Source organism: Lissotriton helveticus, chromosome 1_1 (genome assembly GCF_964261635.1).
Source record: "Lissotriton helveticus chromosome 1_1, aLisHel1.1, whole genome shotgun sequence".
Taxonomy (NCBI): Eukaryota; Metazoa; Chordata; class Amphibia; order Caudata; family Salamandridae; genus Lissotriton; species Lissotriton helveticus.
In genome coordinates this window covers 631493601-631515420 of record NC_136057.1, presented here as the reverse complement: position 1 = coordinate 631515420, position 21820 = coordinate 631493601, and the positions used below count along the sequence as shown (strand labels likewise).

Genomic DNA, 21820 nt, shown 5'->3' with positions numbered 1-21820 from the left:
AGGATAGATTGGGTGAATTATGGTAGGGTAGACTGAAGTAAAGTAGGGTAGATTGGAATGGGGTGAATGGAGAAAGATAGAAGGAGTGAGGAAGATTGGAGTGTCTGGAGTGGAGTAGATTTGGATGAGGTAGATTGGGATAGGGTGGAGTAGATTGGAAAGGGGTACATTGGGTAAGGGTGGGGTAGAGTGGAGTAGATTGGGGTAGATTGGAGTGGGGCATATTGGATAAGTTAGATTGGAGTAGGGTAGTTTGAGGTTAAGTGGGGTAAAGTAGATTGGAGCAGGATGGAGTGGGGTGAAATGAGTTCATTAGGGCTGGAGTGGGGTAGAAATGGGTGGCATGTGGTAGATTTAAGTGCAGTGGGGGAGATTGAATGGAGTGGGCAGACTGAGTTGAGTGGAGCAGTTTGAGTAAAATGGAGTGGGGCAGACTGGGTAGAGTGGATTAGTTTAGGTTGATTGGAATGGGTAGACTGTAGAGGGGTACATTTATGTTAGAGTGGAGTGGGATAGATTGAAGGGGTGGCATAGTATTGATAGAGTGAAAGTAGTGGATTGGGGTAGATTGGAGTAGAGTGGGGTGGATTATAGTAGGGTAGAAGGAAATGGAGTCGAGGAAGATTGGTGTAGTTTGGAGAGGGGTAGATTGGAGTAGAGGGGAGTGAGGTAGATTGGAGTGGTGTGAGGTAGGTTGGGATGGGGTAGATTGGAGTAGGGCGGCGTGAGATTGACTGAGGTGGCGTAGGATAGATTGGAATGGGTGAGTGGAGTATACTGAAGCTCAGTAGACTGGGTGAAGTGGAGTAGAATGTGGTGGAGTGGGTAGACTGGAGTGAAGTCGGGTAGGATGGAATGGGGTAGTTTGGAATGGGGTAGAGTAGAGAGGATTAGAGTGGAGTGGGATATACCGGGGTTGAGTGGAATGGGATATACTGGAGTTAATTGGAGTGGAGGGGGGAGGTTGGGGAAGAGTGGAGTGTAGTGGATTAGGGTAGATTGTAGTGCAGTGGGATGGAGTGGAGTGGGATGGATTGGGTGGATTATTGTAGGGTAGACTGGAGTGGGATGGACTGGAGCGAGATAAGCGTGGGGTGGTTTGGAGTGGGGTAGATTGGAGTTGGATGGAGTGGAAGAGGGTAGGGTAGATTCAGATGAGGTGGTGTAGATTGGAGTGTGTAGGCTGGAGTACATTTGAGTGGGGTAGATATGAGTAGGGTAGATAAGGGTAGAGTGAATTGGGGTAGATTGGGTAAGAGTGGAGTGGGTTAGATGGGGTTGACTGGGTGGATTATAGTAGGGTAAATGGAATGGAGTCAGGTAGATTGGTGTGGTTTGGAGTAGGGCAGATTGGAGAATGTGGAGTAGTTTGGAGTGGTGTGGGGTAGATTGAAGTGGGTGGAGTGAGGTAGACTGGGATAACCTGAAGTGGAGTAGGGAAGTGAAGTAGTTTGGATCGAGGTAAATTAGGGTGAAGTGGAGCAGAATGTGGTAGAGTGGGGAAGATTGGGGTGGAGTGGAGTAGATTGGAATGGGGTCGATTGGGGTGGAGTGTGATATACTGGTATAGTTTGTGGTGGGGTAGATTGGGGAAGAGTAGAGTGCAGAGGGTTAGAGTGCAGAGGATTGGGGTACAGTGGAGTGGGGTAGAATGGGTACATTATGATAGGGTAGATTAGACTGTAGTAAATGGGAGCAAGATAGACAGGAGTGGGCTAGTTTGGAGTGGTGTAGATTGGAGTGGAGTGGGATAGTGTGGAGTGACTGGAGAGTGGTAGATTGGGTTAGGATAGATTGGAATGGAGTAGACAGCTAGATTAAGGTGGGGCAGATTGGATGGGGTTGATTGAAGTATGGTAGTTTGGGGTAGGGAGGATTTGGGTAGGATGGAGTGGGGTGGATTGTGTTTGATTGGACTGGAGTGAGGTAGATTTTGGTGATGTGGTAGATTGGAGTGTAGTAGAGTGGGGTATATTAGGTAGAGTGGAACGGAGTGTGGTAAACTTGGGTAGAGCTGAGTGGGGCAGATTGGGTGGATTGGAGTGGGGTGGAGTTAGGTTGGGGTAGAGTGGAATAAGGTAGATTGGAGTGCAATGTAGTGGGGTAGATTAGAGTGGACTAGGTTAAATTGGGTTATTAGGGTCGAATGGAGTGGTGTTGACTGGAGTGTAGTTGGATAGAGTGGAGTGTGGTATACAGGGTTAAGGGGGGTAGATTGGACTGGAGTCGAGTAGATTGGGGTAGGTTGGAGTGTGGTAGACTAGAGTGAGGCAAACTGAATGAGGTAGATTGGAGTAGGGTAAATTTGAGTGGGATGGAATTGGTGGATTGGGGTGAAGTGGGTTAGATTGGATCGGAGTGGGGTACATTTGGGTGCCATGTGTTCTCTTGGAGTTTAGTAGACTGGAATGGAGTACATTGGGGTAGAGTCGAGTAAGGTAGATTAGAATAGAGTCAAGGTTTGAGTGGAGTTAGATTGGGGAAGAATGGAGTAAAATAGATTGGAATGTACAGTAGTGGGGTAGATGAGGGTGGAGTGGGGTAAATTGGGTGGATTAGCGCAGATTGGAACAGTGTGGAAAGGATTGATTGGGGGTAGTTTGGAGTGGAGTGGGGTAGATTGGTCTAGAGTGGATTGGAGTTTGGGTAGATTGCAGTGGGGTGGAGTAGGTAGGGTAGAATGGAGTGGGGTAGTCTGGCCTCTGACCCTGCTCGCAGGCAGGTCGATCCCCATGCTGCTGCATTGCTCGGCCAGACCTTGCCTTGCCTTGCCTTGCTGCCTGTATTTGTTTTGCCAGACTTTGCTTGTGTGCCTAACTTTGTTTTTCTTCTGTGCCCGGTTCTCCCTTGCTCCCCCCGCCGTCGCTCACCTGTTTTTCCCGCCGCTGAGTCCCTGCGGCCTCGCCCCCCTGCTCTCCCATTCGCCACCCACCTCCCAGCTACTCCTCCCGCACACCTCCCCTTATATGGAGGCCGCGCAACGGTAAGGAATTATTCCAGAGACTGGTGCCATAGCCTGTCTTTACCACGTGAAGCATCTTCAATAGTTTTTCTTTCCTCCCACATAGTGCCCTGTACACCCGACATTACAATGATTTTCACAGTACTGAGTTTCTTGTCTGGCTCTATCCATTCGCCTGCCTGACTTCCACTAGTCTTACAAGGGGTAAGTTATTCCCCGTGAAATGCCCTCCACCATGTATGTTACAGCATGTGCGTCAGTATACCTTTACTGAATACCATGTTTTTACCTTCACAGCACCCGGCTGGGTCATCTGTGAGTCCGTTTATTTTCACTACTTTCACGGTGCCCCGGTCTCACACCAGGCAGGATAGGCTCTCCTTCAGGTATTTTGAAGAATAGAGCTTCCGTTTATTTATTATTTATTTATTTTTTAAAGTTTTATATAGCGCGAACAAGATCTTTGCAGATATCAGAGCGCTTTACAGAAACAGTAGGTAGGATAGACAAACTGTTGAAAACAGTATAGAATTCGGTAGGGAGTGATTTGCTAATTAGGGTAGCAATCGCACAAGAGTATGCACACTAATAACAATCAATAAGCAATAATATAGAAGCCGTGCAATGTCGACTCGAATAAGATTATAGCACCCCAGAGGGTGAGTAAACACACTGTTGAAAACAGAATAGTAGGCAGTAGTGAATGGATTGCAGGTTAGTAAGGCACTCAAGTCATAGTGTACAGCCTTAATAAACAATCAGGAAACCAATAATATAGCATCCGTGCAGTGATTTTGGTCCAGTAGCAGCCATAAAAGAGTCTAACATAGATAAGCATTCAGGTAGCCGATAATATAGGAGCCATGTACTGTCATTGTTCCAGTAGCAATAGGGTTCAGGTGAACTTAGCCATAAGGATGGCTTTTACCTCTTTCTTGAAGAGTACAGAGGAGGGGATAAGCCTAGTTTCTGGCGGGAGTGCATTCCAGATCCTAGGTGCCATTCCTGAGAAGGAGCGTTTGTATGTTTTTTCCTTCCGGAATCTACGAGGTTTCAGGAGGAGATTCTTTGTGCTTCTGTTGGATCTTGAGCCTCCTGATATAGTCAGCTTGTGAGTGAGGTAGTTGGGTGACTTGTGGTGTACGGCCGAATGTGTCATACAGGCAATTTTCAGCTGAACTCTGGCTTCAAAAGGCAGCCAGTTCAGGGCTTTTAAGTCAGGGGATATATGCGAGTGTTTTCTTGAACCAGTGATGAGTCTCGCGGCCGCGTTCAAGGAGGCTCGTAGGGGCGCCGTTGTTGTTAGGGGGTCTATGCGAGGAATGACTAGGGCTTGTACAACAATTCGGAAGTCCTTGGGTGGTAGGAAAGGTTTGAGTTTTCTCAGCGTGTTGATTTGGAAGTTGGCTCCCTTAGTTGCTTTGCTAATATGCTGCTGCATGTCGAGATTGGAGTCAAGTGTGATGCCAAGGGATTTCGCCGAGTCCACGATGGTGGGCTGGACATTTAGAGCGGTTAGATGATTGAGCCAGGTTTGGGTGATGGCCTTTTTCGCAGGAGGTGAGATCAGAAGGAACTCAGTTTTCAGAGCATTTAGTTTAAGGTGATTGTCGGCCAGCCATGCCTGGGTGTTTTAGTGTGGCATTCAAAAGTTTGATGTCTTCAGGGGATTGAAGCTTGAGGTAGAGCTGAGTGTCATCAGCGTACATATGGAAGTGTACATTTGATGCTTGAAGCAAGGTGGTGAGTGGTTCCATGACGAGGTTGAACAATGTGGGGGATAGGGAGGAGCCTTGCGGGACTCCTAGTGTTACGGGTACAGGCGAGGACAATGCGTTGTTGATCTTGAACTTCTGAGACCTGTTGTGCAGAAAGGAAGTGAACCATTTGAGAACAGTCCCGGATATGCCCATTCTGGTGTTTAACAGCTCCAGTAGATTTTCGTGTTTGACCGTATCAAATGCTGAGGAGAGGTCGAGGAGGATGAGGAGGCAGGACTCGTTGTGATCAAGGATTTGGAGGGCGTCATCAATTATGTGAGTCATAGCCGTTTCCGTGCTATGTTTTGCTCTGAATCCTGATTGGTGAGGGTTGAGGAGGTCAAACTGCTCAATGTGTTTTGTCAGTTGGAGTTGTACGCATTTTTCTAGCAATTTGGCCAGAGTGGGGATATTGGTGATAGGTCGGTAATTGTTTAGGTCGGCCGGGTCAGCTGTGGGTTTCTTGAGTATAGGCGTGACTTGCCCTATCTTGAGGGAGTCTGGGATGAGTCCTTGTTGCAAGGAACAGTTGATGATTTTAGTCCAGAGTGGGAGGAGCAGGGGGTGAGGGCTTTAACAGCGTTGGCAGGTAGGGGGTCTGTGAGGTGATTGGCGGGTTTCAAGGTGCCGAGCAGCTTGTGAATTGATTCTTCAGTATAGGTGTCGAAGGACGTCCATGAAGCGTTGTTTTTAGGTTGAGTGTTAGTTATGCATATGGAGCAGGAGTATCGACTTACATCCTTGAGGAGATCACTTCTTATATTGTCGGTCTTTTGCTTGAAGAAAGCAGAAAAGTCTTCGCAACTTGGAATATCCTTTGTTGAGCTGTTAGGTTGTAAAGGTTGCGTCTTGGTTTGGGTTTTTACTAACTCGAACAGTTTTCTTGGTCGGTTTTTTGCTTGATCCAGCTGTTAGCTAAAGAAGACTGATTTCGATCGTTGGATTTTTCTGAAGTAAGCGTTTCTCTTACTCTTAAGCGCTCGAAGGTGCAGTGCTGAGGGGTCAGATCTCCACGTGCGCTCTGCCATGCGCATAGCACGTCTGTCTTCATTGAGTCTACCATCATACCATGGGTTCGAGTTCTTGGTGGCGACTCTCTTCATTTGCAGGGGTGCGGCTTCATTGATTATTGCAGACATAGTGTCTAGGTAGAGGTCGGTCAGTGAATGCACATCAGAGGCGCCCGTCGGGGGAAGAAGGAGACTGCCTGTGTGGGCAGGCAAGGAGTTTGGGTTAAGATTCCTCATGTCCCTCTTCCAGATCTTGGTTTTGGCAGGTTAAGTTTGACCTTTTCGTTGATGAAGAAGGTGATGATGTGGTGGTCTGACCAGTCACAGGGTTCGATTGCCTCCAGCTGGGTAGAGTCTTCTTTGGCGATGATAAGGTCAAGGATAGAGCCTTTTTCATGTGTTGGACGGTTGCAGATTTGGGTGAGGTCAAGCGCGTTAAGGAAAGTCTTAAGGCTATTCACCACAGCGTCTTTCTGGTCGTTCCAGTGGAGGTTGAAGTCTCCCAAGTAGATTTGATTGATCTGTCGACCGGCGTTGGTGGATATCGTGTCCTTGAGTTGTTGGGAGAAGGTGAGATTGTCTCTGGGTGGGTGGTAGATAACATGAAGGGAGCACACAGGTTTGCCCTCGCTAGTAATATCGAGGCAGATGAGTTCGCAGGAGGAGAGGGAGGGGGAGGGACCTACAGTGATAACGAGGTTGCTCCTGTAGATGCATGCGATTCCCCTGCCCGTCTTGCCATTTCTGTCGAGTCTAATAATGTGATAGTTGGGGGGGACTAGTATGTCCATTATAGGTGTGGAGGCTTCAGTTAGCCACGTTTCAGTCAGAATGGCTAGATCGAGGTCCATTGATAAGATGAGATCCGCGATGCCGGAGGAGTGTCTCGGGGCCGATCTGCAGTTGAGCAGGATACACTTTAGTCTGGGGGTGAGGAGAGTGGGAGAGTGTTCTAGGGAGAGGGGGACTTTTCTGAGATTACAGGGGACGGAGCTTCTATTGCTCCGCGTGGGGGGCCTGAGGGGATTTGTGAGAATCGTGGGTATGGGAAGGTGTGTGGGAGTTTTGTGGGACCTGGGCCATATGAGCGGAGTAGAGTGTGCAAGTCTCGGTCAGAGAGGGGGTGTAGGGTGCGACGGGGGCGGCCGGTGGCCTTGCGGTCGGGGATAGAGGGCCAGCGCGGGGAGTGATGAGTAAAGAGGTTTGAGGGGCGAGTGATATACTTGTTGGGCGCAGAAGTGGAGGGTAGGGGGTGTCTGGGGTGTGTGAAAAGAAGTTCTTTGATGGATTGAAGATCTTCTTTGACTTGTTGGAGGGTGGATATGATCATGTCCAGAGTTGGATTGGGGATGGTATTGGGAGTGAGAACAGTGGGTGAGTGATTGAGTGGGGCAATGGGGTGGGCACTGGATCGAATGGGGCGGGCTGTGCACGCGATGGTACATGGCTCTGCGGCCGTAGTAGGTGGGGTAAAGGGCTCTGCGGCCGTAGTAGGTGGGGTGGCATTCGATGGATGAGAGAGTTTGTGAGCAAGGGGCATGGGTGGCGTGGATGAGGACAGGGGGAGGTTGGTAGCGTAGGTGGTGGCGCTGGAGGAAGGAGGCGCAGGTGAGTTGAGGGATGAGTGTAGGCTGGAGAAGGAAGGAATGACGGTAGGATGGTGGGGGCTAAGAGTGGGGGGGATAGAGGATAAGGGGTTGGGTTGAGGGAGGTGGTGTGTTCCGTGAGTCTGGCCGGTAGGGTGGGGTAGTGGGGAGTGAGAGTGGGGGGGGGGAAAGGGTGAGAGTTGGTCATGTCGCGGGGCGTGGGAAATATGCTCAGTGCGGTGGAGGTGGGTTCTGCGAGACTCGTGTGAGGTGTGGGATGGGGGGTAAGGCGGGTGGGGGTATAGGGGATGTGTGAAGGGGGGTGATATTCGCCAGTGCCTGAGGGGTGTGGGGAAGTGAGATCGGATGGGTGATTGATTGCAGTGGGATCTGCGACGTTCGCAGGAGTCGTGAGGTGGGGGGTGAGGAGGGTGGGGGTATGGGGAATGTGCGAGGGGGGGTGATCTTCGCCAGTGCAAGGGGGATTTTGGGAAGTATGGTCGGGTGGGTGACTGATTACCGCGCTGGTCAGAGGGGAGAGGTCTGAAATGCTCCTCTGCTGTGATGGTTTAGGCAAGAAGTACAGACGCTTGGAGTTAGGGGGTGTTGTGTAACCCATGGTGTTAGGCGTGTCGGACCGCCCATTGGAGATATGATTTAGGAAGGTGGGGAACAGATTGTCGAGTAGGTCAAGGTTCCTATCTGTGGATTGGAATAGGATAATCCCGTTGTTATAGATGGAGATGGTCGCTCTGCCCTGGAAAAGTTGGGATGGTGTAATAGAGAGTGTTAGGCCATGAGCGGTTTTTCTAGAAGTGGAGATGGTGAGGGTGGCGAGGAGCACTTTCCGCCACTGTGCTCTGCGTAGGGTGTAGAAGATGATATCAGTGCTCGTGGCCCCATTAGTTAGCGAGAAGTAGGTGTCCACAAACGGGGTTTCGGGGTGGGCCTTCAGGAAGTTGTGTTTGAAGCGCTTGGCGTTTTTTTTGGTGAGCTCGGATGGATAGTTAATCTTGTATGTATGCTTGCCCATGCGTTCCATGATGGAGGAGGTGTAGGTAGAAGAGGTGGAGGGGGGGTGAGGGGGGTGGAGTGTGTGGGTGGGTGGACGCGGTTATAGGGCGGGGGGCATGGAGAGAATAGAGGAGAGAAATAAAAGGTAGCTATAGGTGTGGACGCGGTTATAGGGCGGGAAGCGTGGAGAGATTATAGGAGAGAAATAAAGTATAGCTATAGGTGTGAGTTAATGAGGAGGACTGACTAGTCTAAGATGGCCACCGCAGTGGTGTACTAGTCTAAGATGGCCGCCAAAAAGAGCATAGAGAGGCAGGAGTATAAGTCCTTTGTCTGTTGTTGTTGTTGGGTTAGCAAGCCCAGTTTCCCTTTCTATTAATGGGCAGGTCCAGTTGGTCCAGCTTCTATGTTGCTGCTTCCATGTTGCTGCTTGGTGAAGATGAGAGAGGAGGAAGGAGCCTTATCTCAGTGCAGGTGACCCCTGACCGTGTTGGTATGCAGCCTCATGGTCAACTGTGGGCAGTGGGGCGATTTATTACTCTAGTTTATAGCCCCCGCCATTTTAGTCAAAAGAGAGACTCTGCCACGTCGACACTAAACCCTTTGTTAGGGGAAATTTTGATTTGGATCATCCCAGTAGCGAAGGGGGAAACCGGCAGGGAAAAACCGGCATACATGTGTACTATGGTGAAAGTGTTAAAAAGTTATGAGCACACACCTCTAGGGCTGTAGGCGCCACTCGAAGCACCCTTGCAAACACTACGGCTCCGTCTTCGCCACGTCCCGGCGGCGGCAGGGGGGGGGCGCGAGGAATGGCCGATGCCTCGGTGAATTGTGCTGCAGCTGTCGAGGGAGAGGGGTCAGAGGACGTCCCTTCAACAGGCTCGCGCCTGCAGTCGCCGATGTAGATGGGAGGGAGGTCACCGGGGGTGAGCTCCAGTCAAGCTCCGCGGAGCCAGCTACCTCGTTGCCTGCGAGGGGGGGGGAGGGGGCGCCGCGGTGAAAAGGAGCCGGCTCTGGTGGATCCAATCGTCTGCGCTCCCGGCGCCCTCCAACCGCACCCGACGGCGCCACCCGCTCCGCCACAGGCGATGTGCCTATGCAGGCGTGCAGCTCCCGGTCAGATCCGCCACCGCAGGAGCGCTCCGATGTCGATGGGCGAGAACTTCAACAGCCAGGAGCCCTCCCTTGGGCCGCACAGCGCCCGCGGTACCAGACGAGACCAGCAGCGCGAAACTCCCCAGTCCGGAGCAGTCCCGGGAGCCCTCCCGCGGCTCGCGCCCCTCAGGATCGCTCCGGTGGTGACGGGCAGGCCCTCAGACCGTCAGGAGCCCTCCCGTGGGTAGCAAGACACTCACTGTTTGGCTGTGGCGGTGCGGGGCTCCCCAACAGGGCCACCCCAGGACCGGTGTGGCCACGGGTGCTCTCCGACCTCCAGGCGATCCCAGACTCCGGCTGCACATATGTCCAGGGCCAGTGTGTAGCGCCCGAGCAGCAGCCCTCCGTCCAACAGCCGATCACCGGTAGCTCCCACGATGTCCAGCGGTGCGCGGCTCCCCAGTGGAACCAGCACAGGTCCGGTACAGACACGGGAGCCCGCCTTCAGCCTCCCGACGATCCCGGACTCCAGCGCCTCTGAAGTCTAGCGCCAGCACATACTAGTCATTTTCCTATTAGGGCCACACGCTGACAGTATGATCTTACTCTTTCTTTTAAGTGTCCCAACACTGCTAGGTCCTGAAGAGACCCAATATCCTAACTAGGTCGAAACGCCGTCGACAGTTTAAAGAGGAGAACCAAAACACAGCATTTATAATTGTATAAAGTGTTGTGGATCACATTGTTACATTTCCTATGATTGCCGAAATGTTCTAAAATTGAAACCTTCCACATTTGTCAATTTAAATGTCACTTTTTAGCTTAGGTTCAATTGCTCTTTCACTGGGACACCAGACACTATTGTCTAATGTTTAGCCATTTTACAGCATATTTTTCTACATAAACACCTATGTATATATTGTGTTACCGACTCATTTCCTATATAAATAATTTCACAAATTGACTGAACCTTTAAGTGTGTGTAGTTAGCTTTCGGTCTGACATTTCCCCAACCCTTTGCATTGCCATTGAGCATAACTATTAGAAATATTCTTTACTATTCCACAGGAGCCATTGTTTCCTCAATAACATCTACAAGGCACCTCTCGCCCAGTAAACCCGACTGCACAACCTCAACATCATCTCCAACGCCGATAACACCCAGCTGATCCTCTCCCTCACCAAAGACCCCCACACTGCCAAAACCAACCTCCACGAAGGAATGAAGGCCGTCGCCGAATGGATGAGGAACAGCCGACTGAAGCTGAACTCAGACAAGACGGAAGTCCTCATCCTCGGATCCGCCCCTTTGGCCTGGGACGACTCCTGGTGGCCAACCGCAATGGGAACAGCTCCAACACCCACTGACCACACACGCAACCTAGGGGTCATCCTCGACTCCACCCTCTCCATGACTAAGCAGATCACCGTCGTCTCTTCCTCCTGCTTCAACACCCTCCTCAGGGTCCGCAGGATCTAGAAGTGGATCCCCACTGAAACGATAAGAACGGTCACCCAGGCCCTCATCAGCAGCAGGTTGGACTACGGAAACGCCCTCTACGCAGGAGCCTCGGCCAAACTCCCGAGACAGCTGCAACGCATCCAGAAAGCCTCTGCACGCCTGATCCTCGACATCCCTCACCGCAGCCACAACACACCTAACCTGAGAGACCTGCACTGGCTCCCTGTCAACAAGAGGTTAACCTTCAAGCTCCTCACCACGCACACAAGCCACTCCAGAACACCGGACCAGCGTACCTCAACAGACAACTCAGCTTCTACACCCCCAACGGCGAGCTCCGCTCTGCCGGCATTGCCCTCGCCACAGTCCCTCGCATCCGAAGAGCGACCTCCGGCGGCAGATCTTTATCCCACCGCGCCGCCAAGACCTGGAACACTTTCCCCACCCACCTAATGAAGACCCAAGACCTGCTGACCTTCAGAAGACTCCTCAAGACCTGGCTTTTTGAGCCCCCAATCCTTGAGACCCTCACGGGTAAGTAGTACGCTTTACAAATGATAGGAGTGATTGATAGATCGGAGTAGGGTAGACTGGGGTAGTTTGAAGTGGAGTGGGGTAGATTGAAGTGGAGTGGGGTAGATTGAAGTGGAGTGCTGTAGCTTAGTGTGGAGAGGAGCTGGATACATTGCAGTGGAGTGTGGGGTGGAGTAAATTGCAGTGGGGTAAATTGGACTGGGAAGATTGGAGTGGGGTCAGGTAGAATGAAGTGGATAGGACTGGGGTACATTGGAGTGGGATGGATTGGGTAGATTAGAGTAACAGACTAGGGTAGACTGGAGCAGAATGTGGCAGATTTGAGTAGAGTGGGGTAGATTTGAGTGGAGTGGGGTAGAATGGAGTGGGATAGATCGTAGTAGACTGGAGTGAGGTAGATCGTGGGGTAGAGTGGAGTGCTGTAGATTAGAGTGGAGAGGAATTGGATAGATGGCAGTGGAGTTTGGAGTGGAGTTGGGTAAACTGGAGTGGAGTTGGGTTGAATGGAGTGGGGTAAATTGTACTGGGGAGATTGAAGTGGAGTCAGGCAGACTGGAGTGGGTAGGACTGGAGACATTGGAGTGGGGTAGATTGGAGTGGGGAAGACTTGGGTGGATTTGAGCAACGTGGGGAAGATTTAAGTGGGTTAGATTTATTAGATTGATTAGTGTGGGGTAGATTGGATCTTGGTGGAGCAGATTGGGGTAGAGTGGAGTAGACTAGGTTGGAGTGGGTTAGATTGGAGTTTAGGGAGATAGACTGGGGTTGAGTGGAGCAGAAAAGATTAAATTGGGGTAGATAGGAGTGGAGTACATTAGAGTAAAGTGGGGTACAGTAGGGTGGAGTGGAATCGGGTGGAGTGGAGTAAGTGGCGTAGAGTGGCATGTTGTGTCATGGACTGAGTGGCATGCCGTAGAGCGGAGTAGAATAGAGTGGCATAGCATAGAGTGGCATGGCATAGAGTGGAGTATGCCTGGCGTGGTAGCACATTGCCACTAGATACAACACCTTTTCAATTAAAATGACCATTACGTTTGCACCGAAATATGGTTTTACTGCACAAAAACGATCATGTGTGCAAATGTCATCACCTAGAGTATTGATGCGTTTTGAAAATATTCAGTCATTTGTTAACACCACACTTCAGCATTACAAAATAATGTGCTTCATGTGCACTAATACTGGTATATTCTGAAACATCAACACAGTTCATTTTTTTTTGTTATATGCTAGAAGAAGAAAACATCCTACACCCTCCCCTCTTACCCAAGTACTCAGCAGGATTGTCAGATAAATTCTCTCAATTTGAAGTCAGAGAAAGAAATGTAAACACCAAAGTCTATTTGACCTCAGACTTTGAATGCATAGCAAATGTGACAAGATAAGAACAAGATTTAAAAGCCTGTTTACAGAAAGTGAGTTTGTGGAAGAATATAGTAAACAAGGCTTGGGTAACATGAGGGAAAAACGCAAGCTGGCCTAAAGCAAATAAAGCCAGCAAATAGGAAGACAGAAAATGTGAATTACAAACCACAAAGCCAATGGTAAGCAATTTGGCGGAACACATTCATAGGTCAGCTTAATGAATGTCCCAAAGATATCTTTAGCAAACCAGACAGTTGCGCTGTCTGGTAGGCTTTAACCTAAAAAGTGATTGACTAGATTTGTTATTTGACGGCTCCATACTCTAACAAAGCTGAAGATTTGAGCATAGAGGGGCCTAAACCTTCCTTAATACATTTGGAAAGTATATTGTTCGCTTCCAGGAATGTGTCCATGAGCAAACTGAACAGGTTTACCAGAAAGAATTGACAACTGCTGTGTGTCCAGAATGAGCATTTCAACATTTAAACAAATCTGCAGGCTAGAGAAGAGCCATAACCCCTGCATTATTTCCCATTTTTCAGACAAAGTTCTACCAGCCACTGTTGTGGAAAAGAGTTGTCATCAGTGTTTTATGCATCATTCAGTAACCCACGCTTGGCTTTCATGAAACATACTTACACAACACCCTCTGATTCTTTCCTTATTGCCTTAATTTTGCACGTCTGCACAGCTTATCATGCATAGAGTTGGATGCGGCCACAGATTATGATATTGTAGTAGCTGAAAATTTGAAAGTAGATTCAGGAAGTAGATGGGGTGAGTTAATTTTTGCCTTTCTTGGTGAATTGGTTCAATTCTGGAATGGCTTTTGTATCCCACATGCAAGCATGTGCAATCCGCTCAGTCTTCAGGTGGGAAGTAAAGCAGACCTTACTACTGGCTCCCAACTACCCAAAGTCTAGAAACAAAGTCATTCATATTTTATGATGCTTTCAACCAAAGGTGCATTGCAAAGCCCCAAAACAAATTAGCACTACTTTTAGTTACAGGTTAGTCACAATTCTTTGCTCTTCATAGTGGCAAAGCAATAACAACAAAGTTTACCTGTTTTGTCTCTCAATATTTTGCAGCTCACGGTGGTCCCTTTTCAGATGCTTGGTCAAAGATGTAAAATACTCCTTCAAAAGATTTTGGAAAGGCTGCTGCTTCTCGGGGCTTATTATCTCACTAGGAGGAAAATTAAGGTCAAACTTCTCTGCTGCATTTTTGACTTTCCTGGGCAACAAACCAGCAATGTCATCTCCACAGTGACGACAAAAACTTATCACTACAGAAACATGCGCATGAGATTCTCGGTCAGCATTAATAATGTTTTTGAGCTGCTCATATATTAGTGACAGGCCTTCTTTGTCAGTAAAAATGGCCACTATTGTAAGCTCTGCAATAAAACGCAAATCAGTTCTTAATTTGGTAATGTTAGGCATCTTCTCCTCTTTCCTGGCTTCAAAATGTTTTTTCCAAACCTGGAGAAGGGAAGGGGAAAAATCTGTATATCGCTGGTGAAAGAGAGAACACAAGTGCACAGCACAGTTCACATCAGAAATCTTCAACTTTGCCTCTACGACAGAGGCAACAGCTTCAGCAATGTACTTGCTTAAATTAAGGCCATTGAAATCATGGGACAATGATTCCCTCTGCTGCTCAGTGATTGTTTTCAACTTTTTTACAAAAGCAGTGTTCTTCTTCAGACTAGAATCTAGTCTGCTAAAGAAACTTTCCTCTGGGCGGTTGTCAGGAGCACTCTGATTTTTACTGCGCAAGTCCTTTCTTGCCTGATGTCGCTCCCAAGCTTCTTGATGAAGTTGATGAGCCTCATCCTTCTCCCTATGAAACGGAAAAAAATAACTTAATATAGAAGAAATACGCATAGTACGAATACAAAACTGTATATTTGAAAAGAGAATTTCTTGACACAGGCTCATTTATTTTATGTGCACAAATATTAGTTTCTTAAAGAATATTTAAAGTAGGATTGGATGTGTGGGTAGTAGAGAAATGATACATAAATAAATGAATATGCCAGTTAAACAGTACACAGCTGTCAGTAAGGCATCCCAGCGCTGAAATAGCTAGAAAGGCAAGCAAAATATGCAAGGCTGCTTAATGCTGCAAAATAACCACGTTTTTATTAGACTTCTGAAAGTCTTCTTTTTTTTAAGTTTTAGATTTACTTGTAGGCTCCCAGCTATTCTTTACTCTAGGTGCTCTCTCACACCATTCTTCTACCTCACCACTGCTTTAAGTGCCTCAGCTGACATTGCCAGTGTCAATTTCCCCTTACCACTTAGCTAGGCGTCTTCATTACTTTGAAGAAATGCTGGTACGTAAAAAGTACAAGCTCCTTCTGTAAGAATACATTTTTTTTACCAGTGGAAATACATGCACATCACTGCATTAAAATCACCATTTTTTTTTAAAAGTGAAACTAGTGAACATTGGACGAGGTAGGGTAAAGAAAGTCACACATGACATGGGGTCACCTAGGCACTATGCTTTGACACCAGACTTAATCTATAATTGTTTTGCACTGTTTTAATAGTTCCAGACCATGCTGTAATTTACATCACGTACATCATTAGTGAGTGTTTTCCTTATCCTCAATATTAGTGCTATTCTATGGAAAATTGGTGGAATGTCTCCCACATGCATGAAGTTTGGACTGGTGGTATTTTGTATTAACCACTTGGATGCTAGAGCATAAATCCCAACCTAATGTAATTTCCATTGAAATGAATGGGCACTCCATGACGAGTTACCCTTGTCATTAGCATGGAAGTGGGAATTGATATCATGATATCCAAAACCTAGAGGTCACAGGTTCAGGTCGTACTAAGGCGTACTCCATCTTTAATCTGTCCCTTGTCAAAAGAGCATGTACCAATGATAATGTGCTGCTAGATGATTTTAGCCTTGGTAAACAGATGGCCCAATTTTGACAATTCATTTAACCAAATATTGTGCTAAGAATTTTAATCTGTTGCTTTAATAGGATTAATTTATCAGACAATAGTTGATGTTTGCTGATCTTACATTTTTAATTACAGAGTAAATAGAACAATTTGCAACACTTAAAATGTAGGTGGGGGGCGTGGCTTCGCGGGCGAAGATGATGGACGCAGCTTTCTAGAGCTCCCACCAGCCCGACTCTCATCCATCGATTTATCCTGGCTCCTGGACCCGCTTTGTAGCCCACACCTGAGGCGATTGTGGTGGAAGGTGGGGGGTGTCACCCGGTGCAGTGTTCGGCGCCTCCGGGCCCTCCGAAGCGGAGACAGCGGCGGCCTGCGGCCTGGTCCCGGGGAGTGAGGCCGGGGTCTCGATTTTGGCGCCTCCCGGTGGGGAGATCTTCGCGCAGGCCGGCCGCGCCAGCATCAATCCTGGGCCCGGTGCCCTCATTAGCGGCGGAGCTGTGGGCGAGTCCTCTGACCTGTCCGCTGCAGAGGCAGTGACGACCTGTGCTGAGAGGACGTCCGGAGGGAGCTGTGGCCTACATCGGAGCCCCGAGACCGGGACCTCGAGTTTGGAGGTTCCCGGCTGCGAGTGCTGGTGTCCTGTGGTGGCCTGGGTACGAACTGGAGAGACCGACAGTGCTGTGACCCCCGAGGTGAGACCCCGCCCGACAGGACTGGCATAGCGCTGTTGTGCTTCCTTGGCCCCCGGGCTGGTGGGCGGCCTGAGACTCCGGCGAGTGTCGCAGCCGAGCCTGGGGGGCCCTGCGGCAGCGCCAGAGGTGACGGCGTGAGGGACTCCATGTGGCCCCATCTGCGTGTGTGAACGAGGGGCGACAAGGGGCCGTGGCCAGCAACTGCAGTGCCGGTGGGTGCCCAGCGCAATTGGACTGTGTGGCGAGGGAGCTCCTTCGGTCCGGGGCCGGCAGCCGGTCGCTGAGTGGCCTGGAGCGGAGCCGCGGGGCCCCCCTTGCGGAGCGGAGGCCAGACCGGGGGCCTCACGGTAAAGGAGCAAGGCCCGGCCAGGACCGCACTGTACACCTTGAATTGGGGCGCAGTCTTGTGAAACCCGGTGTACCCCCCAGGCAACAGAAGACGACAGTGTGGGGGAGCTGTGTACCCGGGGACAATCGCGTGGTGTACCCTTAGTCGCGATTGGTGGTGTGGGGTGTCGGCACTGCGGCAACTTGCAAACGATCTGAAGACAGCAGCCCCCGGGTGAGCCGCGGACATGACCAGAGGCGGAGGGGGCAGAAGGGTCCACCAAGCAGGGGCCCATCGATAAATTCACGGGGCCGAGTGGGGGGCCCGGAGCATCTGGAGGTGGCCAAGGGACAGGGCCGGACAATGCAGCGCTCATGGCAGCGATTACCCAATCCAGGGACATGCTGGACGCCAAGATAGGGGCAGTTGGAGCAGACGTGACCCTGCTGCGTCAGGACTTGCGAAATGCGGTGACACGTATCACGGAGGCAGAATCCAGAATATCGGTGGTGGAGGACGACGTTGGGACCCTGAAGCGAAAAATGGCAGCAATGGAAAACGTCCAGAAGGGCCTTGCGCTCAGTGTGGAGGATGCCGAAGGGCGGGCACGCAGGAACAACCTTCGCTTTGTGGGTTTTCCGGAAGGATGTGAGAAAGGGAATATGGAACACTTCTTGTCCCAGTGGTTGGAGAGCTGGCTTCCTCCGGATGTTCTGTCGCGCTGTTTTGTGATAGAACGCGCACATAGAGCCCTGACGCAGAAGCCACCGGCGGGGGGAGCGGACCAGGCCGGTGATAGCTAAAATCCTGAATTTCCATGATAGGGACACTATCTTACGGGAGGCGAGGGCCAAGGACTCTCTTCTATTTGAAAATCAGAAGATCATGATCTTTCCTGACTATACCAGAATCGTGCAACAACAACGTCACTCATTTATTGCCGCCAAGGCGAAACTACGAGGTCTGAAGATCCAATACTCCTTACTTTATCCAGCCCGCCTGCGGGTAGTCTTCCAGTCGCGAACCCACTTCTTTGATACCCCAGAGGATGTCTTTAAATGGGACAGATGAGACAGTGAGGGTCAGGCCACATGCCCAACCGGGTCTGAACCCGGGCCACTCGAGAGGCCCGTCGCAGGAACGGGAGGACCAAAGTGCCCGGGGCAAGAGGAATAGGAGATCTAGATCGCGGAAACGCTCCTCTTCTCGCAGTGGAAAACAGGATGGCGCGCCTACTGACTCACACCACTCTGGAAAGGATCATTGAGGGACAATGGGGAGACAAGTCCTGTACTATGCTCCACAGGCTGTGTCAGCGCACCCTGCAGCCACTTGCCCTGCCTGGACTCACGGACGGGGATGGTGTTACCATAACGGACCCGGCTGAACTGGCAGCTAGTTTTGCTCGTTATTACGCGGGGCAGTATGCGCCGCAGGATTGCCTTCCGGCCGATGCGGTGGATACATTTATTGCCGACCTGCCCCCGAGGGCTGTCTCCGTTGAGGCGCGAGCGGCGTTGGACCTCCCCCTCACGGCGGAGGAGCTGGGGGATGCGCTGGGACAGCTCAACCCAGGGGAGGCGCCCGGACCGAGCGGCTTCCCGTGTGAGTTCTATAAGAAGTTCCATCTCCAATTGGGGTCCCATTACAGGACTGCGCTGGAGGCGGCGCGGGAGCTGGGTCGGCTGCCAGCTGACTGGCGCCACGCTGAGGTGGTGGTTTTTCAGAAGCAGAGTAGGCCCCCTGATCGCCACGATTCATATCGCCCTATATCCTTGCTCAATATTGAAGCTAAGCTGCTGGCTAAGGCGCTGGCGAACCGTCTCCACCCCTACGTGGCCGATCTGGTCCACCCGGATCAGGCAGGCTTTATGCCACATAGGGCGACGCGGCACAATATACGACGGGCGCAGACGGCTGTGGACGCAATGGGGGCCTCTGGAGAACGGGCTGCCCTGCTGTTGGCTGATATAGATAGGGCTTTTGATTCGGTGAGTTGGACCTATCTGTTTGCGCTCCTGCCTTGTCTTAATCTCGGCCCGGTGTTTATTTCATATGTCAGGCTGCTGTATACCGATATTACGGCGTCCGTGCGTGTCTCCGGATCGGTCTCAGAGGGGTTTCCCATCGGCCGGGGGAACCGTCAGGGATGCCCGCTGTCTCCGTATTTATTTGCACTGGCCATGGAGCCCCTGGCCTCTTGGGTGCGCATCGACGCGCAGCTGCGGGGCTTCGTGTGGGATGGGGGACTCACTGATAGGATCGCACACTATGCGGACGATGTCCTCTTCTTTCTCACAAATTTAAATAGATCAGACCCCCGAGTGTTGGAAATCATGCGTGTATTTGGCGAGGTATCGGGCCTCTATCTTAACCTGCGTAAGTCCACACTATGGGTGCTGGGAGACGGGGCGAGTGCGGGCTCGTGGGCGTCGGCCTTGCAGGTGGCGGCCGACGGGCATAATGTATCTTGGAGTATTCTTGTCCGAGTCCGCGATGACCTCGTGGGAGCGCAACGTGATACCGGTGTGGGAGAGGGTCCAAGCGGATATTAAAACATGGTCCCGGATGCCTCTTACCATCTGTGGATGGTCTGCGATCTTTAAAATGGTCGCACTTCCGCGCCTCCTATATCAGTTGCAGAACCATCCGCACCTAAACGCACCTCAGTGGTTCCGGCAGGTCAATTCTATCCTAGGCCGCTTCTTGTGGGCCGGGGGTGCCGCCAGGGTGGCACTGCGTACGTGCTTCTTATCCACGTATTGTGGTGGCCTTGCCACGTCCGGCCTGCTGTCATATTACCAGGCCTCCCATTTGCTAGTGTTGAATGAATGGTGGTACGGAGATGGAGGAGACCCGGCATATGCTCTGGAGCGCTCGCTGATGGGGGGCAACACGTTGCACACAATCTTATACTCAGCCAGACTCCGGAGGCGGCTGCCGTGTGCCACGCGAGTGGTTTTTGCGATTTGGCGACAAGTGCTGCGTCGCATGGGCTGGTGGGGTAGGTTGATGGCGGAGACCCCATTGTGGCATAACGGGCGGCTCCCCGCGCTGGCCTCACTGCTGGGGTTTGGCAGATGGGATTCTATCGGGATCTCATCGCTTGAAGACGTTATGTCCGGCGTAACTCTCAAGTCATTCCAGGAGTTACGGGACGAATACCACATGCCCAAGACCCAATTTTTCAAGTATCTACAGTTCCGCCATGCGCTCGCGCCTAGTCTGGTTGGTTTGGAATCGCTGCCGGAATTCAGCCCCGTGGAAGCGAAGGTCTTCATGGGAGACCTCGGGGATAAAAAGGTATCCCGTATCTATCAAACGCTAGTTACCCACTGTTCCTCCTCCCTACTTCCGTTAAAAGACGCCTGGGAAGGGGATGTCAGACCCCTGGATGAGGATGATTGGAGGGAGGCATTGGAGTCCCTGCGTGGGACCGCTATTGCGGTACGACTCAGACTAATCCAATTAAAATATTTGCATAGGGCTTACTATACACGGGAGCGGCTGTGGAAGGCGGGCCTGATTGTGTCCCCGGAGTGCCTGCGATGTGGAGCCGAAATGGGTACCCTGCTGCATACTGTATGGTCTTGTGCTGGCTTGACTGGGTTCTGGAATGGTGTATGGAGCTGTCTGTCGGAGGTGCTGGGGTGGGATCTCCCCCGTACCCCTCGCTTGGGTCTTCTCCATGTGCTGTAGGGTGTGGGAGGGAATGTTTACAAACGTCATCTTTTGTTGTTGGGCCTAGTGGTGGCCAAGCGGGACTTGGCACGGGCGTGGAAGAATGAACGAGCCCCCCCCTGAATGCGTGGAAGGCTGGATTGGACTATTTTATGGGGCTAGAGCGCCCAGAGTTCGAGGCCAGAGGATGCCCACGGAAACATTACAAAATCTGGAAAAGGTGGGCTGAGTTTAGGGGGTTGACTCTGGAGCCTCCAGCAGACCCCGACGAGGGTCCGGATTTAGACGATGGACTCCAGGCCTAGAGAGACGCACGGCGCCTGGCTTAGTGTCAGCACTTACGGGGGGTTTACTGTGATCACGTGCACTGGGTTAGGGGGGGATAAGGGGTGGGTAGTGGGGTTGTTTGGGTGGCTGTGGGTGGTGGGAGGAGGTGGGGGAGTTGTTCTTTTTATTGATTGGGCTTCCCAGATATTGTGACGTAGGTTGCTATTTGGCAGTGATCTCCCGACTGTGGAGAACTGCATATATGCATTTACCTGATCATTTAATAAAATTTGTTGTGAAAAAAAAAATGTAGGTGAGCCCATGACTTGCTTGACTAAAACACCTTCAGTTAGTGTCAGTTTTCTGTCCAAGAGTAAATTGCATTCAAGGCTGTTCCTAAACGGGTAATTTATACAAAATGAATAATTTGTGAGGGTTCTCTCTATTTCTTGAAAACAAATGTTTAACTTGCAATAAACCACGTACTGAATTCCGCTACGTTATGGTTAGGTTCATGCTACATAACCACCAGGTACAATAAAGTGTTACTCAAAGTGTAACACACATTACACTGAAATGCCAAACATAAGCAGTCTAACATGGAAATGTCACACTTAAGGACAGAAAGCTTCATAGGTAAGTACTTTTCTGATTGTGATAAAAGTCTCACTCAAAGCGCTGATATGTGTCAGTCAGACGCGCAAACACAGAAAACAGAAATGCTACACAAATGCATACAGAAAGATTGAAAGTCATGACGGTTGATAGAATCTTGCGAACCCAGGATGAGCAGTTAAGTCTAGCACCGGTCTCTCTCCAGTTTCAGTCAAATTTCCTTCTCGTAGGTCCCAATCAATTGACTTCACTGTTCTACCCGCCACCTGCCATCACGCTTCAAACCACATCGTGCAATCTAGTCTCAGCATCAACTATGCCATTACTTTCCGCCACTGGTCTAGCCTCTAAGTTTACTAAACGCCCTTCTTTTTTCAACGTTCTCAGCCCCAACACATTTCTCCTCTATCTTTTCTTCCACTGCGTCTATGGCCCTGGGTGTAGAAGCGGGCCTGGAGTTGTGCCATGCTTGGGCAGGAGACTGAAGGTAGCAGGCGACAGGGTGTGTGTAAA

General features: G+C 50.5%; 1 protein-coding gene across 10 annotated transcripts in view; it reads right to left on the bottom strand.

Annotated features, from left to right (window-relative positions):
- UPF2 (UPF2 regulator of nonsense mediated mRNA decay) overlaps positions 1 to 21820 on the bottom strand; it is a 1696571-nt gene that overhangs the window by 1550593 nt on the left and 124158 nt on the right. For all 10 annotated transcript variants that reach the window (XM_078674159.1, XM_078674161.1, XM_078674162.1 and 7 more), the window contains one exon: positions 13857 to 14636. In XM_078674159.1, coding sequence (XP_078530285.1) covers positions 13857 to 14636 — 780 coding nt within the window. The remainder of the gene's footprint in view (positions 1 to 13856; positions 14637 to 21820) is intronic.